We start from the raw sequence: 22,461 nt of genomic DNA, 5'->3' as shown, positions 1-22,461 counted from the left end.
AATGTCTTAGTTTTGCAAAATGAATGGTGGTTACATAAGATGTTAACATTAAGACAACCTGGGTGAGGGGTGAAGTTCCTGTGTATAAGAACTCTTTTATCTTTCAACTGTGTTGTATATCTAAATATTCAAAAATAAAAAGTTAAACTATGGTTGATCCTTGAACAATGTGGGGGTTAGAGGCACCACACCCCCTTCACACAGTCAGAAATCTACATATAATTTTTTTGACTCCCCTGAAACTTAACTAAGAAAACAAAAAAAAATCATAAGGAAGAGAAAATATATTTACAGTACTGTAAAAAATCTGCATTATAAGTGGACCTACACAGCTCAAACCCATGTTCAAGGGTCAATTGTTTTAAGTTCTTAATTTCAGCTCTTTGGGCTTTTAACTGAGAACTAGTGTGATTATAGGCCCTTCCCTCTCAAAGGGTACTATGTATAATTCTTCTTAGGCAAGACAGCAGAAAATCTCTTCTGCTTTTCAAACACTTTCTGCTTAGCTTTTTGTCCTTTTATCCTGCACTGTTTCACACATTCTGCTAGTGTCTTGAGGGAACAGTTAGCTTGGTTTTGCACCCATCATGTCTCAATGGATTTTGGCCTCTCAGGCTTTTAGTTTTGTACATCTAGCATAGTAAGACTGCCAAAATCCTGCTGGTTTCTTTGTGCTCCAGGAGTGGACCTGTGGTTGAACAAAGCATCGATCCCCAACATTTTTGTTCTATGCTCAGAACACAAATGCCCCCAGGAAAACACCAGCTGCAGAGCTGCAGACCTTCAGTTCACCTCTTCTCTCAGAAGTACTAGTGGCACTGTTCATACCACTGTTTAAGCAGCTTCCTAATGCCTTTAAACAAAAACAATATATATGCAGTAAAGTTGCTCATGTTGGCTTAAACTGGGCACTAATGTCAATATCTTAAATTGCTTTACACTAAGAGTGGCCTGAACACAAGCTCTTAAAATTAGTCATATTTTTCCGCCTGTGTTAATTCATATGGTATAATCGAGCTTTTTCCACCAAATACCGGCATGCTGTGTGTCTGGCATTATGCACAGCACTAGGGGTCTTTTTCATGAAATCAGATTTCCTGCCCATAAGGAACTTATATAATCCAATGATTATTTAATAAACCAATAAATAAATATAAAAGTAAAAAAACCTGTGGCACAGTATATGATTAAGTATAAGAATAAAAAGCATAAATAAATAATGCCATTGTTCTTCCAGAGAGAAATAAATTGATTACATAGGAATAACTGTTTACTAAATGTTCACTACGTCCCAGGCACTCTGTATGTGTTTCCATTTTATCATCACAATAATCTTACAAAGTAATTACTATTTTAAAGATGAGCTGAGGCTCAGAAAAGTTGAGTGACTTGTATAAGGTCATGTAGCCATTTAAGATGATTGGAACCGAGATTTGAATCTAGATTAATAGTAATAGTCTTTGATCTTAACCACTAAGATCTAAAGAAATAAACACACAGAATACAATCTGACACACATTAGTTCGATAATATGCCCAAACATAAACATGTAAAATATGCAAATATAAGCTCTGTCAACAGAATACATGTTCAGAAACAAATAAACACCAACATACTAGACGTAGACATTGTGGCCACACTCTGGACACAGGTCAGATCAAAACACAGTTTGGTCCTACTTGAAGGATACTCATAGACAAAGATATACCATCTTAAAAGTAAATATCAGGGTTTTTAAATTTTATTTTTTTACTTCACAAAGAATTTTACAATTTACAAAAAAAGGGTGTGTTTTTTGGTTTTTTTACTTCACAAAGATTTTATTTAAATATCAACCTCTTCTGAGACTGTGAAAAAGTCCTTTATGAATCACTAAACATTTGACTAGTACAGAGGAGAGGTAAAACATAATGTGTTGGAAGTTTGGTAATCATTAAAAAATTAAGAGAACTTATTTCAAACAAGCTAATGAAAGTCTGATCAGGAAAGATTCAGTTGAAAATAAAATCTAGTTAAAAAGGTAGCAAACACCCACCATTTTGATTTTCACATTTATTCAAGAAAATGTAAGATCACTTCAACAAAGACCCCAGTCCTTTTGCTAGTGTATCTAAAAATTCCAGACTCTAGTGCCTTTTGACAGAAATAAGGTACTAGAGGGAAACACAGAATATAGGATAGGTAGGATAAATAGAAAACAGTAAATTAATACCCAACCACATCAGTAGGTACATTGAATAAAGTAAACATTACAATTAAACACAGTGATTGCCATATTGAGTACAAATGACAATATGTAGTTATTTAAAAATCCCTTTTAAATATAAGCAAAGGTAGAGTCATGCTATGTCTTTCATCATCAGGCACATAATTCCTGATTCATTCATATTCTCTCTCACTTGCTCACTCTGTGTAGCCATTCCAATGCCTAGATGCTTTAAATAGCAGAAATAAGAGTAAAAAATAAGAGTAAATGTGACTTAATCTTATCAGGCTGTCCTGTACAGAAATGCATTTTTTTTAGACAAAACTCCATGTGGAAATTGTAAGGAATAATCCAGGTAGAGCAGAAGGTCCTTGTTGGGCCAAATCATGGAAAGGCAGACTAAGATATTTAGACTTTATCCCGGAATCCAGGAGTCATGAATTCAGATGCATTCAAGGTAATAAAATTAGAATCTAACCCAAGTCCTTATTGACTTTGTTAACAAAATGATCTCAGAACAAAAATAGCAAATTACCATCAAAGATGTAATTATTGAAGACAGTTAAAGAATTTTTTTACATATGCCTTCCACATTTTCTGCGTTCCACTTTTTCACAACTGTACTCATCTACATTTTCAGAGCACATTCCATTATATTATATATATATTCCATTATATACTATATTCTCTCCTTTATATATTTCATTTAGAGTTCTACATCTAAATACTTAATGTTTACTCTTTTATGGCAGTGTCTTCTCCAATTAGTTGTCTGAAACTCATTCTCTAATAGATTACTAAGGAAAGGCTCATGGGATAAATGTCACCTGAGTTGCATGATAATATTTTGTTTGTAGTCTTTATGCCTCAAAGTTACTTTGGCTAGATATAAAAATCCTTGGCTTACATTTTCTTTATTATAAATATGTTACTTGATTGTGATACAGAATCTTGTTGTCCAAATCTACGTAAAATCCAATTTTCTTTCCTTTGTGAGTGACTTGGTTTTTTAGCCTGGAAATTCAGGGTTTTTTTTTTTTTCCTTCATTTTTAAATTTTTTTTTTCAACGTTTATTTATTTTGGGGACAGAGAGAGACAGAGCATGAACGGGGGAGGGGCAGAGAGAGAGGGAGACACAGAATCGGAAACAGGCTCCAGGCTCTGAGCCATCAGCCCAGAGCCCGACGCGGGGCTCGAACTCACGGACTGCGAGATCGTGACCTGGCTGAAGTCGGACGCTTAACCGACTGCGCCACCCAGGCGCCCCTTCCTTCATTTTTAAAGTTTAGTAATAATAGCAGCATACATGATGGTGTTGATTATTCTGGATTGATTTTTTTCCATTGTACATCATGTGTCTTTTGTTATATTTTCAATATTTTTATGAATATTCTCTTAAATGATAACTTTTTGTATATATTCTGTTTCCTTCTCCTCTCCTGTATCCTCTCCTCTCCTCCTCTTTCTTTTTCTTTCTTTCTTTCTTTCTTTCTTTCTTTCTTTCTTTCTTTCTTTCTTTCGCCTTTCTTTCTGGAACTTCCATTATATGTATGTTGGATCTTATTTGCAAATGATATGTATTTTTCCCTGTCTCAAATTCTTTTCATACTTTTATTTTTCTTAAAATCAAATGATTTTTTCCTTTTCATCATTTTCTCTTATGACATTATTATTCATCCATTTTATATATCTTTTAGTTTACTTTTCCTTTCCAAACTTATTTTTCTTTAATTTCTTATTTTTCTGACTTTTATCATCTCATTAAATTTTTTTTCTGATTTCTTAAAATATACTATTTTTAAGGACTTTTAGCTTTGTTCTTTTACTTCTGGGTTATAATAAACCTTTTAGATGGCTACCAGTGATTTTTTTGCCTACTAGTATTACCACCCCTGTGTAGTTACCTCCCACCACACATGAATGGGGCTAATCTGTGTAAATAATAGACCTTTGCAAAAATAACAGTGTATGACTTCTGAGACTAGATTAAAAAGACATTGAAGCTTCTGTCTTTTTCTCTCATAAGATCATTTACTCTTGGGAAGACAAATTGTCAAGTTATGAGGATACAGGTAATACATTTGCCTGCCATCTGTTTTGTGAACATGTCTTCTGGCATGTTTTCATTGAAGGCATCTTATTTGGCCTCCCCCTACCCCCCTTAAAGCTTTTTATGAAATTTAAACCATTTATAATGATTATTTTGAACTTTTAGAAAGAGATACATGATTTAGATTAACTTTTCTAAATATGTAGTTTGAGAGCTCTTTTTTCTGTCTCATCATTTATTCTAGAATACGCATGGCAGCTTAGTTTCTGAGATTTCCTGGCTTTCTTTTTCTTCCCAACTTTTATATAGAATTTTTCTTTCCTTTGCTTTTTTCCCCTTTTCAGTGTGTATTCTTTTTCCAAATGTTTATACTCAATGTAAAGTTTTATCTTGGAAGGTGACTTTGGAGTGTTAGTTTTGAGAGTTAATGGATCTCACTGCTCCAGCTCCTTCAGAATTTATTGTAAATCCTTTGTACTCATCGCTATGAAAGTGAGAAAACCTCTTCCAATTTCAGTTTCTGTTCTTAAATTGGCCCACCAGCCTTTTGAGTGAATACTCCATTTTGTTACTTTGAAGTTATTTGGTTTATCAGATGCCTCAATGCTTTCCTCTGATTTCAACAGATGGTGTTACCATCTCTATTATCTACTGGAGATTTATGCATGTCTCCTGATATTTTGGGTTCATGGGAATATCTTGTCCCTTAATTTTGTTGCAGATGTTTCCCATGGATTTTTTTAGTACTGCTCTTCTAGGTAATTTTTAAAATTTTATTTCAGTATAATGTACTTTAATTCTAAGTTTTGTGGCACAGTGAGTCTTTAAAAAACACAATGGAGTACTACGTGGCAATGAGAAAGAATGAAATATGGCCCTTTGTAGCAACGTGGATGGAACTGGAGAGTGTTATGGTAAGTGAAATAAGCCATACAGAGAAAGACAGATACCATATGTTTTCACTCTTATGTGGACCCTGAGAAACTTAACAGAAATCCATGGGGGAGGGGAAGGAAAAAAGAAAAAGAGGTTTGAGTGGGAGAAAGCCAAAGCATAAGAGACTCTTAAAAACTGAGAACAAACTAAGGGTTGATGGGGGGTGGGAGGCAGGGAAGGGTGGGTGATGGGTATTGAAGAGGGCATCTTTTGGAATGAGCACTGGGTGTTGTATGGAAACCAATTTGACAATAAATTTCATATATTGAAAAAAAAAGAATCAATAATCAAAAAATGTCCTAACAATGGAATATTATTCAGCCTTAAAATGGAATAAAATTCTGATACATGCTCTAAAAAATAAATAAATAAATAAAAAATAAAAAGTGAACCCTCGTGGGTGAATAGCATCCAGGTCAGAGACATGACATTACCAGCCCCCCAGAAATGCCTCTGGTGCCTCTTCTCAGTCACTACGAAACCTATTATTATAATATCTAACAACATATAGGCTAGTTTTACGTGTTTTTGAACATTTCAGAAGTGGAATCATATGGTATATATTCTTTTATATTTGGTCTCTTTGGCTGATTATTATGTTTGTGACATGCATGTGTTTCATTTTTATTACTGTATAGCAGGAGTCAGCAAACTATGGCCCACTGGTGAATTCCAGACTTTTAAATTTTAAATAAAGTTTAATTGGAACATAGATAGACCCATTTACTTATGTATTATTTATGGCTGTTCTCAAGCTACAACAGCAGAGGGGAGTAATTGTGACAAAGAGCACATAACTTGCAAAGCTGAACATAAATACTATTTGGTCCTTATAGTTTGCCACCCCTTGCCTTACAGTATTCCAATAAGAGTAGCAAAATTTATCAGTTAATTCTACTTTTTGAGGCTAATACTAATAGTACTGCTATCACCATTACTGTATATGTTCCTTGATGAACATATATATGTATTCCTGTTGGATATATACCTAAAATGGAATTGCTGGGTCCTACAGAATGTGTATTCTTCTGTAGAAGATGCTGCCAAAGAGTTTTTCAAAGTGTTTCAGTATTGAAACACATTTTCAAAGTGTCTCAGTATGGTTGAGAGTTCTGGTTTTCTACATCCTTGTTAACACACTGTATTTTCTGGGTTTTATTTTCCCATTATAGGTATTCCAGAGGGTATGAATTGGTAATGTAGTATGGTTTTGCTTTGCATATGCTGAAACTGTTTTGGATGCATACAGGTTTAGATTGTGTTTTTTGTTCTGGTTAATCGACCTATTATTATTGTGAAATGTCTTTACCTCTAGGAAAGCTTCTTGCCTTCAAATGTAGTTAGTCTGATATTATTATAGTCCTATCAACTTTCTTTTGGTTAATGTTAATTGGTATTTTTCACTCTTTTACAATCACCCTTTCTGTATCCTTATATTGAAGATGTGTGTCTTTTATAGTTGGGTTTTATAGTAGTCAGTCTTTCCCTTTATCATTTAATTACTGTTATCATTTAATTACTGATATTGTTGGGTTTGTATCATTATCTTACTATTTTTCTATTTGACAGATCTGTTCATGTTTATTTTTTTTTTTTTTTTTCAACGTTTATTTATTTTTGGGACAGAGAGAGACAGAGCATGAACGGGGGAGGGGCAGAGAGAGAGGGAGACACAGAATCGGAAACAGGCTCCAGGCTCTGAGCCATCAGCCCAGAGCCTGACGCGGGGCTCGAACTCACGGACCGCGAGATCGTGACCTGGCTGAAGTCGGACGCTTAACCGACTGCGCCACCCAGGCGCCCCATGTTCATGTTTATTTTTAAATCTCCTGCATGTCTCCCTCAACTAAGATATTTTTATTCCCTTTTCTCCTTCTTTTAACTCATAGGGTATATATTTGCTTACTATTCTTTCAAAATATATGTATATATATTAAATACTTGTATCCTCTATTGTAATCTCATACAATGTTTTCTTTACCAGTTTTTTGATAATTTTAGAACATTTGCACTCCATTTAAATCCCTTGCTTCTTTAAAGTTATTGTTGTGATACATTTTATCTATATGTATTTTAGATTCCACAGTGCGTTGATACTATTATTTTGTATAGAAATCTTCACTTACATTTGCCTACATATTCATCCTTTTTTGGTTGCATTTTAGTTTTGAATTCTGTTTTCATTTTGAATCATTTCCCATTTGCCCTAAGAATTCCCCTTAGGGCTTTTTGTATGGGCCTGCTGTTGGAGAATTTTCTCATTTTTATTTACTTCTTTTTAGTACTTACTTGTTTATTTACATATCCACTAAATCTATGTTGGATTTTTCTTCACTGGGCATAGATGTATATGTGGGCAGATGTTTTTCTTCCCTTACTTTAAAAATAACATTTTGTGGGGCACCTGGGTGGCTCAGAAGCTAAGCGTCTGACTCTTGATTTCCGCTTAGGTCTTGATCTCGGGGTCGTGAGTTCAAGCCCTGAATTGGGCTCCACACTGGGCATGAAGCCCACTAAATAAATAAATGAATGAATAAACAAATAAACGAATGAATGAATGAATGAATGAATGAATGAATGAATAAATAAATAAATATAAAAATATCATTTTGTTATCTTATGACTTCCATTATTTCCTTGAGAAGTCTGTTGTCAGTCTTACTCTTGCTTCTTTGAAAGTAATGTCTTTTATCTGTGGCTTCTTTTAGTATTTTCTCTTGTCCTTGGTTTTGAAAGATTTGGTTTATGTATTAACCCTGATCAGAGTTTCTTGAATCTAAATTCATGACTTAAATTAATTTTGGAAACTCTAGCCCTTTATTTCTTCAAATGTGCTATACCTTTATTCCTTACTTCTTGGTCCAGTTACATCTGTTAGACCTTTTGATTATCTCCCTCAGTTTCTTGCACTTCTTTCTGTATTTGTCATTTTATTTCCTCTTTTATTAGCATTTCCTAGAAACATATATTCTAGTTCATGGATCTTGTCTTCTACTGTTTCCAATACATTGTTAAGCCCAACTACTAAATTCTTTATTTCTACTATTTATGTTTAGATATCAAATGTTTTTCTGATTAATTTTTATACATGTCAGTGTTTTTGGAAACCCTTAACCTTTGTGTCTATTTTGTCCAGTTTTTTATCTATTTTCTTGAACATATTGATCAAGGTTACTTTAAAGTGCTTAATCTCCTAATTCCAGTACCTGGATTATATTTGTGATCTGCTTTCTTTGTCTTTTTTACCCTTGCTTACCAGTTGTACTGTCGTGACTGTACCATTTATTTCATAATTAAATTCTAGACATTTTTAAAAATCTTTTTGACATTTATTTATTTTTAAGAGACAGAGAGATAGAGTGTGAGCAGGGGAGGAGCAGAGAGAGAGGGAGACACAGAATCAGAAACAGGTTCCAGGATCTGAGCTGTCAGCACAGAGCCCGTTGTGGGGCTCGAAGACACAAACTGTGAGATCATGACCTGAGCCCAAGTCGGACACTCAATTGACTAAGCCACCCAGGTGCCCCAGTTTTTAAAAGAACTTAAGATCTTTCCAAGTGATGAGAGGGTTCCCTCTTTCCTTTCCTAGGCAGGGAACATCAGGGCTAAACTTGTTCAAAAGAGATCAAACTGGGTTGAGGCAATATTGATGTTTTGGGAAATCTCAGTTTATCCTTAATCAAACTTTTGCTAAATCTCACTTCAGCAGCCCTTGTTTTTGGTCATTAGCCTATGGTGCTTTCAAGTTGGGAGTTTTTCAGGTCTTTGTCTTCTCAGTACCAAAAAACTGAGGCAATTTGTGTCCTGCTTCTCAGAAAGTTTAGGCTCAGTGCCTTGTACTTCCATACCAGGAACCATCAGAAAATATTCATGTATTTGAGTCCCCTCTCATCTCTGTGTTTGTGACATCAGCTCTACATAGTCACCAAGATGTCTGTCTGCCAGCACCAGCTCTGTGACTGGTTCTAGCTCCTCCCAGAAGTCAGGTGCCCTCAGGATAGATGATGTTGTTTTTTTTCCTGACAGATATTTGTCTTTTAATTACCATCTAAATGTATGGCATGGATCTTTCACTTTTCAGTCATTTTTGGATTAGCTTATTGCTCCCAACCTGGCATAGCTTCATAATTTGGCAAATACTGTGACAAGACACTTCTGTGTTTGAGGTTCTTCCAGTTCTCAATTTTACTTCTTGAGCTTGATGTGATTTACAAAAAGTTCTGCTGGATGCTCCATCCCCAGAAATAGCCTTTGCCTGAGCCAAGACCAGATTTTTTTTTTAGCCTAGCTAGTCCCAGATTGTCAAGTGTTTCCAGTTTATTTTTTTTTTTTTCAACGTTTTATTTATTTTTGGGACAGAGAGAGACAGAGCATGAACGGGGGAGGGGCAGAGAGAGAGGGAGACACAGAATCGGAAACAGGCTCCAGGCTCTGAGCCATCAGCCCAGAGCCCGACGCGGGGCTCGAACTCACAGACCGCGAGATCGTGACCTGGCTGAAGTCGGACGCTTAACCGACTGCGCCACCCAGGCGCCCCAAGTGTTTCCAGTTTAAAAACAGTTACAGGTTCTTAAGTGTTCATACTATCTCCAGGGTTTTTGCTGCTTGTGTTTTAGGGCCTCTAACTCTGGTCGGTCTTTCTCTCTTAAGTACCATGAAACTGTAGGAACATTCACTCTACTTTTCCAATATTTTGGGGTTAACTTCATACCCTCTAGTTTTACACAGCTTCATAAATCAATAAATGTCATAATTGAGAAACTGATTGTGCATCTGAGGCCTTGTAATACTCTAGTTACATCATTCCACTCTCGTACAACCATCAAAAATGTTATTGGTTTTTCTGCATCACAGCATTGACCCTTGTTCTAATCTAATCTAAGTCCTGGTTCTCAGCATCTAGCCCATGCTCAGGATGTGCAAATGCTTTGAAGAAAAATGGAAGTGCAGATCATCAGTCCACATGTGAAAGTTTCTCTCCTCTGAAATGTATCACTAGCCTTCTTTTATTCTGTACCTTTCTAATAACTTAAAACATAAATTTTTATTTTTTTCTGTCTTGTTTAAAAAAAAATTTAATGTTTATTTTTGAGAGAGAAAGAGACAGAGCACAAGCAGGGGAGGGGCAGAGAGAGAGGGAGACACAGAATCTGAAGCAGGCTCCAGGCTCATAGCTGTCAGCACAGAGCCTGACCCGGGACTCGAACCCAGTAACCATGAGATCATGACCTGAGCCGAAGTTGGACGCTTAACTGACTGAACCACCCAGGAGCCCCTTTTTCTGTCTTTTCTAGTTTTCAGCATGAGTATTTGTCTGTCATGAATTATTCCATCTAACCCCAAAACCATTTTTGTATGTTTTTATGAGGGGATTTGTGCTAAGTATTATTTTTTTATTGCTACCATAACAAATTGCCACAAACTTAGTAGTTCAAATTGATTATCTTACATTTCTATAGACCTGACATAGGTCTCACTGGGCTAAAATCAAGGTATCAGCAGAGCTGTTTTCTTTATAGAGTTTCCAAGGAAGGATCAATTTCTGGTGACCACTCGTATTCCTTGGCATGCGGCCATTACCTCCATTTGCAAAGCCAGCAAATGGCTATATTCTTTTTTTCCTTAATATTTGTTTATTTATTTTTGAGAAAGAGTGAGAGAGCAGGGGAGAGATAGAGAGATAGGGAGACAGAGAATCCCAAGCAGTCTCCATGCTGACAGCACAGAGCCTGACATGGGGCTTGGTCCTACGAACCGTGAGATCATGACCTAAGCCAGAATCAAGAGTTGGATGTTAACCTACTGAGCCACCCAGGCACTCCATCCTTTACCCTTATTCTTAATCACATCTCCCTCTGTATGACCATAACCATGAAAGATTTTTCTGCTTTTAAGAACTCATTTGATTAGATTGGGTCCACATAGATGATCCAATGTAATCTTCCTTTCTCAAGATCCTTAACCTTAATCAAATCTGCAAAATTCCCTACTGTTACATAGGGTAATATGTTTACTGATTCTGAGAATTAAGGCATGGACATCTTTGGGAACCATTATTCTGCATACCACACATTGTCACCAGCATCTTCCTAGAATTCCCTTAAGATTTTTTTTCCTTGTCATTTCTTTTCAACAGTTTACTATTATACACTTAGCTGTGATTGTCTCTTGTTTTTATCCAGTTTGGCCTTTGTAGTGCTTCTCAAAAAGCACATGTTAGACTTGTTGTCTGTGTACCATATACCTCTTAAAGTCTTTTAATTCCTGGACATTTTCTGATGGGCATGTGCTATGTTATGAATATATTCCAGTCTGTGACATGTATGTTAGTTTTCTTAGTAAGAGTCCTTATGTGATTAGAAGTTCTTAATTTAATGTAGCCCAATTTTCCTCTCCTTTTGGTTCGTATTTTGATTAGTGCTTTCTTTACATTCGTATAGGAAAACTTAGGCCAACTATGATTCTGAATATATTTCCCTATTTAAAAAAATCTTTTGTCATGTTGCCTTTTACATTAGATCTACAATGCATGTGGATTTGATTTGTATGTATAATGTGAGATTTGGATGAAGGTTTATTTTTTTCCCCTATGTTTATGGTCCATCATCTTTTTTTCAAATGACCATTTTTTCCTTACCCTGTTTACAGGGAGATGGTCCTGGATTCTAGTCTATTCCATTAGGACTGTATATATGTGCGTCTGTTTCTGGATTTTCTTCTGTTGTGTTCATTTGACTCATTTTGTACTAACATCATATTCTCTCAATTGCTATACGTTTATGATAACTTTTGATATCTAAAGCAGAGGTTTTTCAGCTGTGTTCTTGCTTACTGTTCCTTGTTCTTTGAATTTCCATTTGCATTCCAAAATCAGCTGGTCTGTTTTAAAAAACATGCTATGATTTTGGCTAGGATTTTATTGAATGTGTGCTTTCACTAGGGGAGAACTGACATCTTACCAATATTGAGTCTTCCAATAGTGGTGTCTTTTTAAATTAATTTAGATATTAAATTTCTCCTGATTATGTTGTAGTTTTAGAATTCTTATATTTCTTTTGGTAGATTTGTTCTTAGATGTTTGATACTTTAATACTATTATAAGTTGTATACTTTAAAATTGTATCTTCCATTCGTTCTTGGTATAATGACTATATTATATTTTTATACAGCAATCTTGTATCCAGTGACCTTACATTCACATATTAATGTTAATAGACAGTAGTTTTTGTTTTTTAAGTATGTGTATATATATATAATGTAAATAGTGACATTTTTATTTCTCCCTCTTTAGTCTTAATGCTTTTTATTTCTTTTTCTTGCCTTATTACACTATCTAGGGTTTCCAAAGCAATATCAAACAGAAGTGGTGATACAGGGCATCCTTTCTTGTTTGCCACCCAAAGAGGAAGCTTTTTATAATTAAACATTAAGTATGAAGCATGCTGTACATTTTTTGTGGGTATTCTTTGCCACGTTACAGAAGTTCCTTCTATTCTTTGTTTTCTGTAAGTTAAAAAAATTTTTTTTTACTGTAAGTATATGGATTTTATGACACTGCATCTGTGGGAGTCATTATATGCTATTCCTCTTTATTTAATGTGGTAAGGGGCATCTGGGTGGCTCAGTCAGTTAAGCATCCGACTCTTGATTTCAACTCAGGTCATGGTGGGGATCGAGCCCCACATTGGGCTCCTCGTTCTCAGCAGAGTCTGCTTGGTATTCTCTGTCTCCTTCTCTCTCTCTGCTCCTCCCCAGCTCATTTTCTGTCTCTCTCTCAAAATAAATAAATAAAGGTTTTAAAAAATTAGGTTTATTTAAATGTGGTAAATTGCTTACTTGATTATTCAAGTGTTAAACCATGCTTGCATGTTTGGAACAAAACTCTTGGTCATAACTTTTTAAAATATATATATCCCTGGTTTCAATTTGCTAATGCTTTACCGAGTATTTTTACATCTAAGTTAGTGATTGTGATTGGTCTGTAAGTTTCCTTTCTTGTAATGTCTTCCTTAAGTTTTGGCTGGCCTCATAAAACTGATTTGGGAAATATTCCTAATCATTCTCTAGAAGAGTTTGTGTGAGATTATTTCTTAAATATTTTATTTTATTTATTTATTTATTTAATGTTTATTTATTTTTGAGAGAGAGCACACAAGCGGGGAGGGACAGAGAGAGAGGGAGACACAGAATCTGAAGCAGGCTTCAGACTCTGAGCTGTCTGTCAGCACAGAGCCCGAAGTGGGGCTCAAACCCACAAACTGTGAGATCATGACCTGAGCCAAAGTTGGATGCTTAACCGACTGAGCCACCTATGTGCCCCATATCTTAACTATTTTAAATAAGCCCATCTTTATAGGAGAGTTTTCAATAAAGATTTTAATTTGTTAATTTTATTTCACTATGGCTAGATAACATACTTTGTATGATTTAAGCCCTTTTAAATTTATTGAAACTCACTTTATGGTTTAATGTAAGGTCTCTGCTGAAGAATTTTTCATGTGTACTTGAGAAAAATGTATATTCTGCTATTCTCTGGTAGCGTGTTTATAGATGTTAAGTCTAGTTGATTCAAGTCTTCTATTTCTTTGTTGATCTTCTGTCTTGACTGTTCTATCCATGGTGGAAGTAAAGTACTGAAGTCTCTGAACTAGTATGTTGTAGGAGTTTCTCATTCTCATAGTGTGTGAATCAGGATTCTCCAGGGAAACAGAAACAACAGAACATTGTGTGTGTGTGTGTGTGTGTGTGTGTGTGTGTGTGTGTGTAGACATATATATACATATGTATATACATATGTGCATATATGGAGAGACAAAGAGGAATTTTAAAGAATTGGCTCATGCAATTGTGAGCTTGGTGAGTCCAAAATCTGATGAGATAGGCCCGATGCTCGGGGAAGTTGTAGTTCAAATCCAAAGGCAGTCTACTAGCAGAATTCCTTTTTCCCTGGGGGAGGGCAGTCTTTGGCCCATTAAGGCCTTCAACTGACTGGATGAGGCCCACCCACATTATGGAAGTCCATTCATGCACTGTTAACCTCAACCATAAAAGCCTCACAGAAATGTCCAGAATAATGTTCAGCCAAATATCTAGGCACCAAGACTGAGCCAAATTGACATATATAATTATCCATCATACATACTTTTTTAAAAATTTTATTATTTTTAAATTTACATCTAAATTAGTTAGCATATAGTGCAACAATGATTTCAGGAGTAGATTCCTTAGTGCCCCTTACCCATTTAGCCCATCCCCCCTCCCACACCCCCTCCAGTAACCCTCTGTTTGTTCTCCATGAGTCTCTTATGTTTGGTTCTCCTCCCTGTTTTTATATTATTTTTGTTTCCCTTCCCTTATGTTCATCAGTTTTGTCTCTTAAAGTCCTCATGTGCGTGAAGTCATGTGATATTTGCCTTTCTCTGACTGACTAATTTCACTTCGCATAATACCCTCCAGTTCCATCCACGTAGTTGCAAATGGCAAGATTTCATTATTTTTGATTGCCGAGTAACACTCCATTGTATATATATACCACATCTTCTTTATCCATTCATCCGTCGATGGACATTTGGGCTCTTTCCATACTTTGGCTATTGTTGATAGTGCTGCTATAAACATGGGGGTGCGTGTGTCCCTTTGAAACAGCACACCTATATCCCTTGGATAAATACCTAGTAGTACAGTTGCTGGGTCGTAGGGTAGTTCTATTTTTAGTTTTTTGAGGAACCTCCATACTGTTTTCCAGAGTGGCTGCACCAGCTTGCATTCCCACCAACAATGCAAAAGAGTTCCTTTTTCTCCCCATCCTCACCAACATCCGTTGTTGCCTGAGTTGTTAATGTTAGCCATTCTGACAGGTGTGAGGTGGTATCTCATTGTGGTTTTGATTTGTATTTCCCTGATGATGAGTGAAGTTGAGCATTTTTTCATGTGTCAGTTGGCCATCTGGATGTCTTCTTTGGGGAAGTGTCTATTCATGTCTTTTGCCTATTTCTTCACTGATTATTTGTTTTTTGGGTGTTGAGTTTGATATGTTCTTTATAGATTTTGGTTACTAACCCTTTATCTAATATGTCATTTGCAAATATCTTCTCCCATTCTGTCAGTTGCCTTTTAATTTTGCTGATTGTTTCCTTCACTGTGCAGAAGCTTTTTATTTTGAGGAGGTCCCAGTAGTTCATTTTTGCTTTTGTTTCCCTTGCCTCCAGAGACGTGTTGAGTAAGAAGTTGCTGCGGCCGAGATCAAAGAGGTTTTTGCCTGCTTTCTCCTCAAGGATTTTGATGGCTTCCTGTCTTACATTTAGGTCTCTCATCCATTTTGAGTTTATTTTTGTGAATGGTGTAAGAAAGTGGCCCAGGTTCATTCTTCTGCATGTCGCTGTCCAGTTTTCCCAGCACCACTTGCTGAAGAGACTGTCTTTATTCCATTGGATATTATTTCCTGCTTTGTCAAAGATTAGTTGGCCATATGTTTGTGGGTCCATTTCTGGGTTCTCTATTCTGTTCCATTGATCTGAGTGTCTGTTCTTGTGCCAGTACCATACTGTCTTGATGATTACAGCTTTGTAGTATAGTTTGAAGTCTGGGATTGTGATGCTTCCAGCTTTGGTTTTCTTTTTCAAGATTGCTTTGGCTGTTCGGGGTCTTTGCTTGTTCCATACAAAGTTTAGGATTATTTGTTCTAGCTCTGTGAAGAATGCTGGTGCTATTTTGATTAGGATTGCATTGATTGTGTAGATTGCTTTGGGTAGTATTGATATTTTAACAATATTTGTTCTTCCTATCCAGGAGCATGGAATATTTTTCCATTTTTTTTGTGTCTTCTTCAATTTCTTTCATAAGCTTTCTATAGTTTTCAGTGTATAGATTTTTCACCTCTTTGGGTAGATTTATTCCTAGGTATTTAATGGTTGTTGGTACAATTGTAAATGGGATTGATTTCTTGATTTCTTTTTCTGTTAGTTCATTGTTGGTGTATAGGAATGCAACCTATATCTGTGTGTTTATTTTATATCCTGCAACTTTGCTGAATTCATGAATCAGTTCTAGCAGTTTTTTGGTGGAATCTTTAGGGTTTTCCATGTAGAGTATCATGTCATCTGCGAAGAGTGAAAGTTTGACCTCCTCCCGGCCGATATGGATGCTGTTTATTTCTTTGTGTTGTCTGATTGCAGAGGCTAAGACTTCCAATACTATGTTGAATAACAGTGGCGAGAGTGGACATCCCTGTCTTGTTCCTGACCTTAGGGAGAAAGCTCACAGTTTTTCCCCACTGAGGATGATACCAGCATTTGGTCGTTCATATATGGCTTTTATGATCTTGAGGTGTGATCCTTCTATCCCTACTTTCTTGAGGGTTTTTATCAAGAAAGCATGCTGTATTTTGTCAAATGCTTTCTCTGCATCTATTGAGAAGATCATATCGTTCTTGTCCTTTCTTGTATTGATGTGATGAATCACGTTAATTGTTTTGCCTCTTAATATAGCCCTAAGTTGCAATGTATTTTCCTCTTAGGACTGCCTTTGCTGCATCCCAAAGAGTTTGAACTATTGTATTTTCATTTGCATTTGCTTCTGTATATTTTTTAATTTCTTTAATATCCTGGTTGAGCCATTCATTCTTTAGTAGGATGTTCTTTAACCTCCATGTATTTGGGGGCTTTCCAAATTTTTTCTTTTGGTTGATTTCAAGTTTCATAGCATTGTGGTTGAAAATATGAATGGTATGATCTCAATCCTTTTATATTTGTTGAGAGCTGTTTTGTGACCGAGTATGTTATCTGTTTTGGAGAATGTTCCATGTGAACTCAAGAAGAATGTATATTCTGCTTTTGGTTGAAAAGTTTTGAATATATCTGTTAAGTCCATCTGGCCCAATGTGTCACTCAGAGCCATTGTTTTCTTATTGTTTTTCCGCTTAGATGATCTGTCCATTGTTGTCAGTGGAGTATTAAAGTCCCCTACAATCACAGTATTATTTTCTATACATTTATTTATGTTTGTGATTAATTGATTTATATTTTTGTGTTCTCTCACATTGGGGGCATAAACATTTACAATTGCTAGCTGCTCTTGGTGGATAGACCCCTTAATGATATAATGCCCTTCTTCATCTCTTGTTACAGTCTTTGTCTGATATAAGTATGGCTACTCCAGCTTGCTTTTAACATCCAGTAGCATGGTAAATGGTTCTCCATCCCATCACTTTCAATCTGCAGGTGTCCTCATGTCTTAAATGAGTCTCTTGTAGGCAGCATATAGATGGATATTGTTTTTTTATCCATTCTGATACCCCATGTCTTTTGATTGGGGCATTTAGTCCATTTACATTCAGAGTGATTATTGAAAGATACGGATTTAGTCCCATTGTGTTATCTGTACGTTTTGTGTTTGTGGTGATATCTCTGGACCTTTATAGTCTTTGCTGCTTTCCACTCACAGAGTACCCCCCTTAGGATCTCCTGCAGGGCTGGTTTAGTGGTCATGAACTCCTCTAGTTTTTGTTTGTCTGGGAAAGCCTTTATCTCTCCTTCTATTCTGAATGACAGCCTTGCTGGATGAAGGATTCTTGGCTGCATAGTTTTCCTATTCAGCACATTGAATATTTCCTGCCACTTCCTTCTGGCCTGCCAAGTTTCAGTGGACAGGTCTGCTTCTACCCTTATGTGTCTACCCTTGTAGGTTAAGGCCTGTTTGTCCCTAGCTGCTTTCAGAATTCTCTCTTTGAAGGGAGTTCTTTGTGCCTCTTGGAGTTGGATGCCTGTTTCCTTCCCCAGATTAGGGAAGTTTTTAGCTATAATTTGTTCAAATAAACCTGCCCCTTTCTCTCTCTCTTCTCTGGAACTCCTATGATACAGATATTATTTCGTTTCATTGAATCACTTAGGTCTCTAATTCTTTCCTCATGGTCTAGTAATTTCCTTTCCCTCTTTTTTTCAGCTTCATCATTTTCCACAATATTATCTTCTATTTCACCTATTCTGTCCTCTACTTCTTCCATCCTTGCTGTCACTGCATCTAGTTTATTTGTATCTCATTTACAACATTTCTTAATTCATCATGACTATTTCTTAGGTCTTTGATCCCTGCAGCAGTAGATCTCTTCTTCTATGCTTATTTTTTCCAAGCCCATCTATTAGTCTTATGACTTTTATTCTAAATTCTTGTTCAGACATATTGTTTATGTCTGTTTTGAGCAATTCCCTGGCTGTCATTTCTTCCTGGAATTTCTTTTGATGAGAATTCTTCTGTTTTATCATTTTGGCTAGGTTTCTGTCTTTTACATGTTTTAATAGCTTGTTATGTGTCCTGCACCTGCGAGTCCTGCTGTATTAAAAAGGGGTCATACACCATCCAGCACCTGGCTTTCAGGAAGTGTTTTTGGAATGTGTTGGCATGGACTTTGTTGTTGCAAATTTGTCTGCTCTGTCCCACTGCTCATAGTGGTGGATTGTTTGGACCTTCCACCAGCTGTGCTTTGATTTGTTCATTGAAGTAACCTTGGAAAAAAGGAAATGGGAGGAACCTTATCTCATACAAAGACAGAAATGAAGAGGGTGAAGGAAAAAAAAGACCAGTCAGAGAATTAGAAAAACTAGAAGGCTTAATCCAGTGAGAGATAGGAAAATGAAGAAGAAGGAGTTACAGAAAAGGTATAAAAAGAATAGAGTAAAAATGCCTGATGAAACAAACAACCAGAAAAGGGAAAGAAAGAAAGAAAGAAAGAAAGAAAGAAAGAAAGAAAAAGAAAGAGAAAAGAAAGAAAAAGAAAGAAGAAAGAAAGAAAAAAATATATATGTAAAGTAAGACTTGACCAGAAACTATGAGTCCGATTCCAAAGGGGAAAAAAAAGAAAGAAAGAGGAGGGTAGAAAGAAAAAGAAGGAAAAATAGAAGAGTAGGAAAGAAAAGAAAAAAATTTAAAAATTGAAAAAAAAAACAGACTAATATATAAAACTATAGGACACTTGTCTATTGGTACCTGGTATTGGCGACTGTGCTGGTCTGGATGAGAGACTGTCTAGTTCAATCAGTGTCAGTCCTGCTCCAGTAGATAAGCAGTTACCAGGCATGGAGGGGTGGGGTTTGGTGTAAGTGGGTCCCACCTCCACTGGGGGCCACTGTCCTGTTCTTGAAGCCCTGCTGTGTTGGTATTGGTGACACCCCAATCTCTCCTCCCCGGACTGGGAGTCTCAAACCATGCTATTCAGGCAGCCTGTGCAGAGTAGTGCCAATGGTGATCCTGTCCTGCTCCACAGTTCTCCTGTGCCTCCTGGGTGCTCAGCTGGGATTCAAAACCCGATGTCTTTTTTTTTATTTATTATTTTAATGTTTATTTATTTTTTGAGAGAGACAGACAGCAGGAGCAGGTGGGAGTTGGGGGGAGAGAAGGGGACAGAGGATCCAAAGCAAGCTCTGCACTGACAGCAGAGAGCCTATGCAGGGCTTGAACTCAAAAACTGTGAGATCATGACCTGAGCCGAAGTTGGACGCCTAACCGACTGAACCACTCAGGCGCCGCAGTAGCTATGTATGTTGATTCTAACTGCCTTGACTTTCATTTTTATTCTTGTGGCTTGTTAGTGCATTTTGGCTTATGAATAGTAGGTACGTATTAGAATGCTTACATCTACATAAGTTTCCCAGGTACTTATTCTTCAGAGTGCAGGTGCAATCTTTTAGGAGTTCACATGACAATATGTAAGACATTACTACATATCTTACTACATATCTTGACACAGTACCCACTCCTGTTCATTTATTGATGCAAGAAATATCTACCAGTGTCTAGTCTTTGATAAGCCATATTAGCATAAATAGAATAAAATCATATTTGTTTTATTGGACAGAATAACAAATTCTCACCTCCCCTTTTGTTTCTTTTTAAGAAATCCAAGCATTCAATTCATTTCTTATAATGGGGGAGAGGGAGAGCATTTCCCAAAGAAACATAGAGATCATTTTAATTGCAAAATGAATTAATGGAAATCTTTAAATTTTTCAGGATGAGAGAGACCCAGAGAAAGAAGATGAACTGGAGCTGAAAAGAGGTCTTTTATACAGAGACTCTGCCTATGACAGTGACCCAGAGTATAGGTATGAGCTGGACTAATGCAGCATGTAGAGATCTTTCTCACAGTTTCTATAAAAATAACCTGCTTTTTAATCTGCTGGATTTGTGGGAAACTTAGACATAAATTGATAATTATTATTTATTTTTATGTTTACCTACATAAAACTTATTAAAATACTTAAATTACTGGGGAGGCTGAGTGGTTAGGTCGGTTGAGCTTCCAGCTCTTGATTTCGGCTCAGGTCATGATCCTGGGGTCGTGGGATTGAACCCCATGTCTGGCTCTGTGCTGAGCATGGAACCTGTTTCGGATTCTCTCTCCCTCTGCCCCTGCCTTGCTTGCATGCATGCTCTCTCTTTAACGACAACAACAAAATATTTTAATGATTGCATTACTGCAACTTTTCAAGGAAAACAAATATATTTTATTAAGGGTGATATTTTCCATTTTACTTAAGATTTATAGTATATTTGTCTGTCCAGGACTTATTTTCAAGCACATTCTCATTCAAACAATAGTTTCCATAATTTTGGGAAATGACTAAGCTTTTTTTTTTAATAACCTAAGAAAAGTTGTTCTTCTAGCCTAATATTTCAGAAGTGTTAGTAATAGTAAAATTTTTGCAAGATTATGGTAGCAAATTTCATGAAGATTTTTAAAATCTCTATGTCAGTTGCCATAGAATGTGCTATTAAAAATTGAATGTAAATTGTGAGTTTATGTAACTGAAGGTTCTCTGAATCCTTTGGTGTTATACCACTGATTACCATATGGCTTCTACCTTCCTGAGTTTGCTGAAAAGCCAGTATAAGAAACAAGCTCCAGATAATGGAATATGTTTTATTGCTAATTTGAGTTTTGGACTGAAGTTTCTGATTTTTACCCTGGTAAGTTAGGCTAAACATTCTGTGAACATGTGAGGACTTCTTTTGCCCATTACACAGAATATAAATGTGAACTCCTTTCCCAAAGCTACTGCTTCCCAACCAAGAGGCAACCTGGACATCTCATCAAGGGAAGTAGTATATTATAGGTGAGTTTGGAGAAGCAATCCAAACAGGAAAAAGAAGATCCAAGAAAGTCCACACCTTGAGAAAGAAGAATTTTTATCTTTTGTTATTATTATTTACTTAAAGTTCTATGCTCTAGATTACTACTATATGTATTTAGCATCCCAATTTTGGTTCTTAATCCATATATTTAATTCTAATTTGGGTAAGAATGGATAGGGTTGATAAAGAAAAGTACCTGATTTTCATGCTTTTGTATGCACAATATTTACCTGGGTTGCCTCTTTAAAATATAGATTTCTTCTTTATACCCCATAGATTCTGATTCCTTACCTATAGAGGGTGAGACCTAGAAATCTACATTTTAAGAAATATCATAGATGCTTCTAATGCAACTTGTGTAAGGACCACATTTTGAAAAACAGTGGTCTATTTAAAGTTTGCTGTAAACCTCATATTGGTTCTTTATCCAATTCACCAAGCAATGTTAATGGCTAAGCTTTTGAATACCTGAGATTGTTTTGGTACCTCTCAAGAAAGAGTTAAGCAGAGTATCAGAAAAGTTCTGTTTACACATTTTGGAGATTTCTTTATATTCCTTGTTACTTCTCATATATATATGTGTGTGTGTGTGTGTGTGTGTGTGTGTGTGTGTGTGTGTGTGTGTATACACACACACACACACACACACACACACACACATATATATATATATATATACACACACATTTAGACTGATAGGATAGGACAGAGTTATCAGGCCTTCAAGGTCTTTTATAAGAACATATGTGATATTAGCTCCAGAAGCTACTGAAACAATCAGGGTATTATTTTGGTTTTATCCCTCAATCATATTATATATATTAGGCTAAGGTGTCCCTCTCATTCTACTTTCCATCTCAAAGATGAGAGAACCCACACTCAAAGTAATCACCCATTTGCTTGCCTTAAGGCTTCCATCAGCAGATATCAAGAGGAAGTTTGGGGGTCTTGGCTTAATATCACCCCTTTGAAGACACACATTGACACAGAGGTTGAGAGGAAGTCTGCATGGACCCTTGGAATGGCTAAGTGAGGAGCTCAGCAAATCCTTTCCCCAACTCATCTAGACAACAACTAGACAGAATTGTCAAAAACAACAATTTTAGGACTCTGGAAATTGACCAAAGGCATATATAACAAATT

General features: G+C 36.3%; 1 protein-coding gene across 2 annotated transcripts in view; it reads left to right on the top strand.

Annotated features, from left to right (window-relative positions):
• SPATA6 (spermatogenesis associated 6) overlaps window positions 1-22,461 on the top strand; it is a 142,122-nt gene that overhangs the window by 110,093 nt on the left and 9,568 nt on the right. For both annotated transcript variants that reach the window (XM_045477298.1, XM_045477295.1), the window contains exon 12: window positions 20,197-20,288. In XM_045477298.1, the coding sequence (XP_045333254.1) occupies window positions 20,197-20,288 (92 nt within the window). The remainder of the gene's footprint in view (window positions 1-20,196; window positions 20,289-22,461) is intronic.

This window comes from Leopardus geoffroyi, chromosome C1 (genome assembly GCF_018350155.1).
Source record: "Leopardus geoffroyi isolate Oge1 chromosome C1, O.geoffroyi_Oge1_pat1.0, whole genome shotgun sequence".
In the NCBI taxonomy this organism is placed as follows: domain Eukaryota; kingdom Metazoa; phylum Chordata; class Mammalia; order Carnivora; family Felidae; genus Leopardus; species Leopardus geoffroyi.
This window is presented reverse-complemented; position numbering and strand designations above follow the sequence as displayed.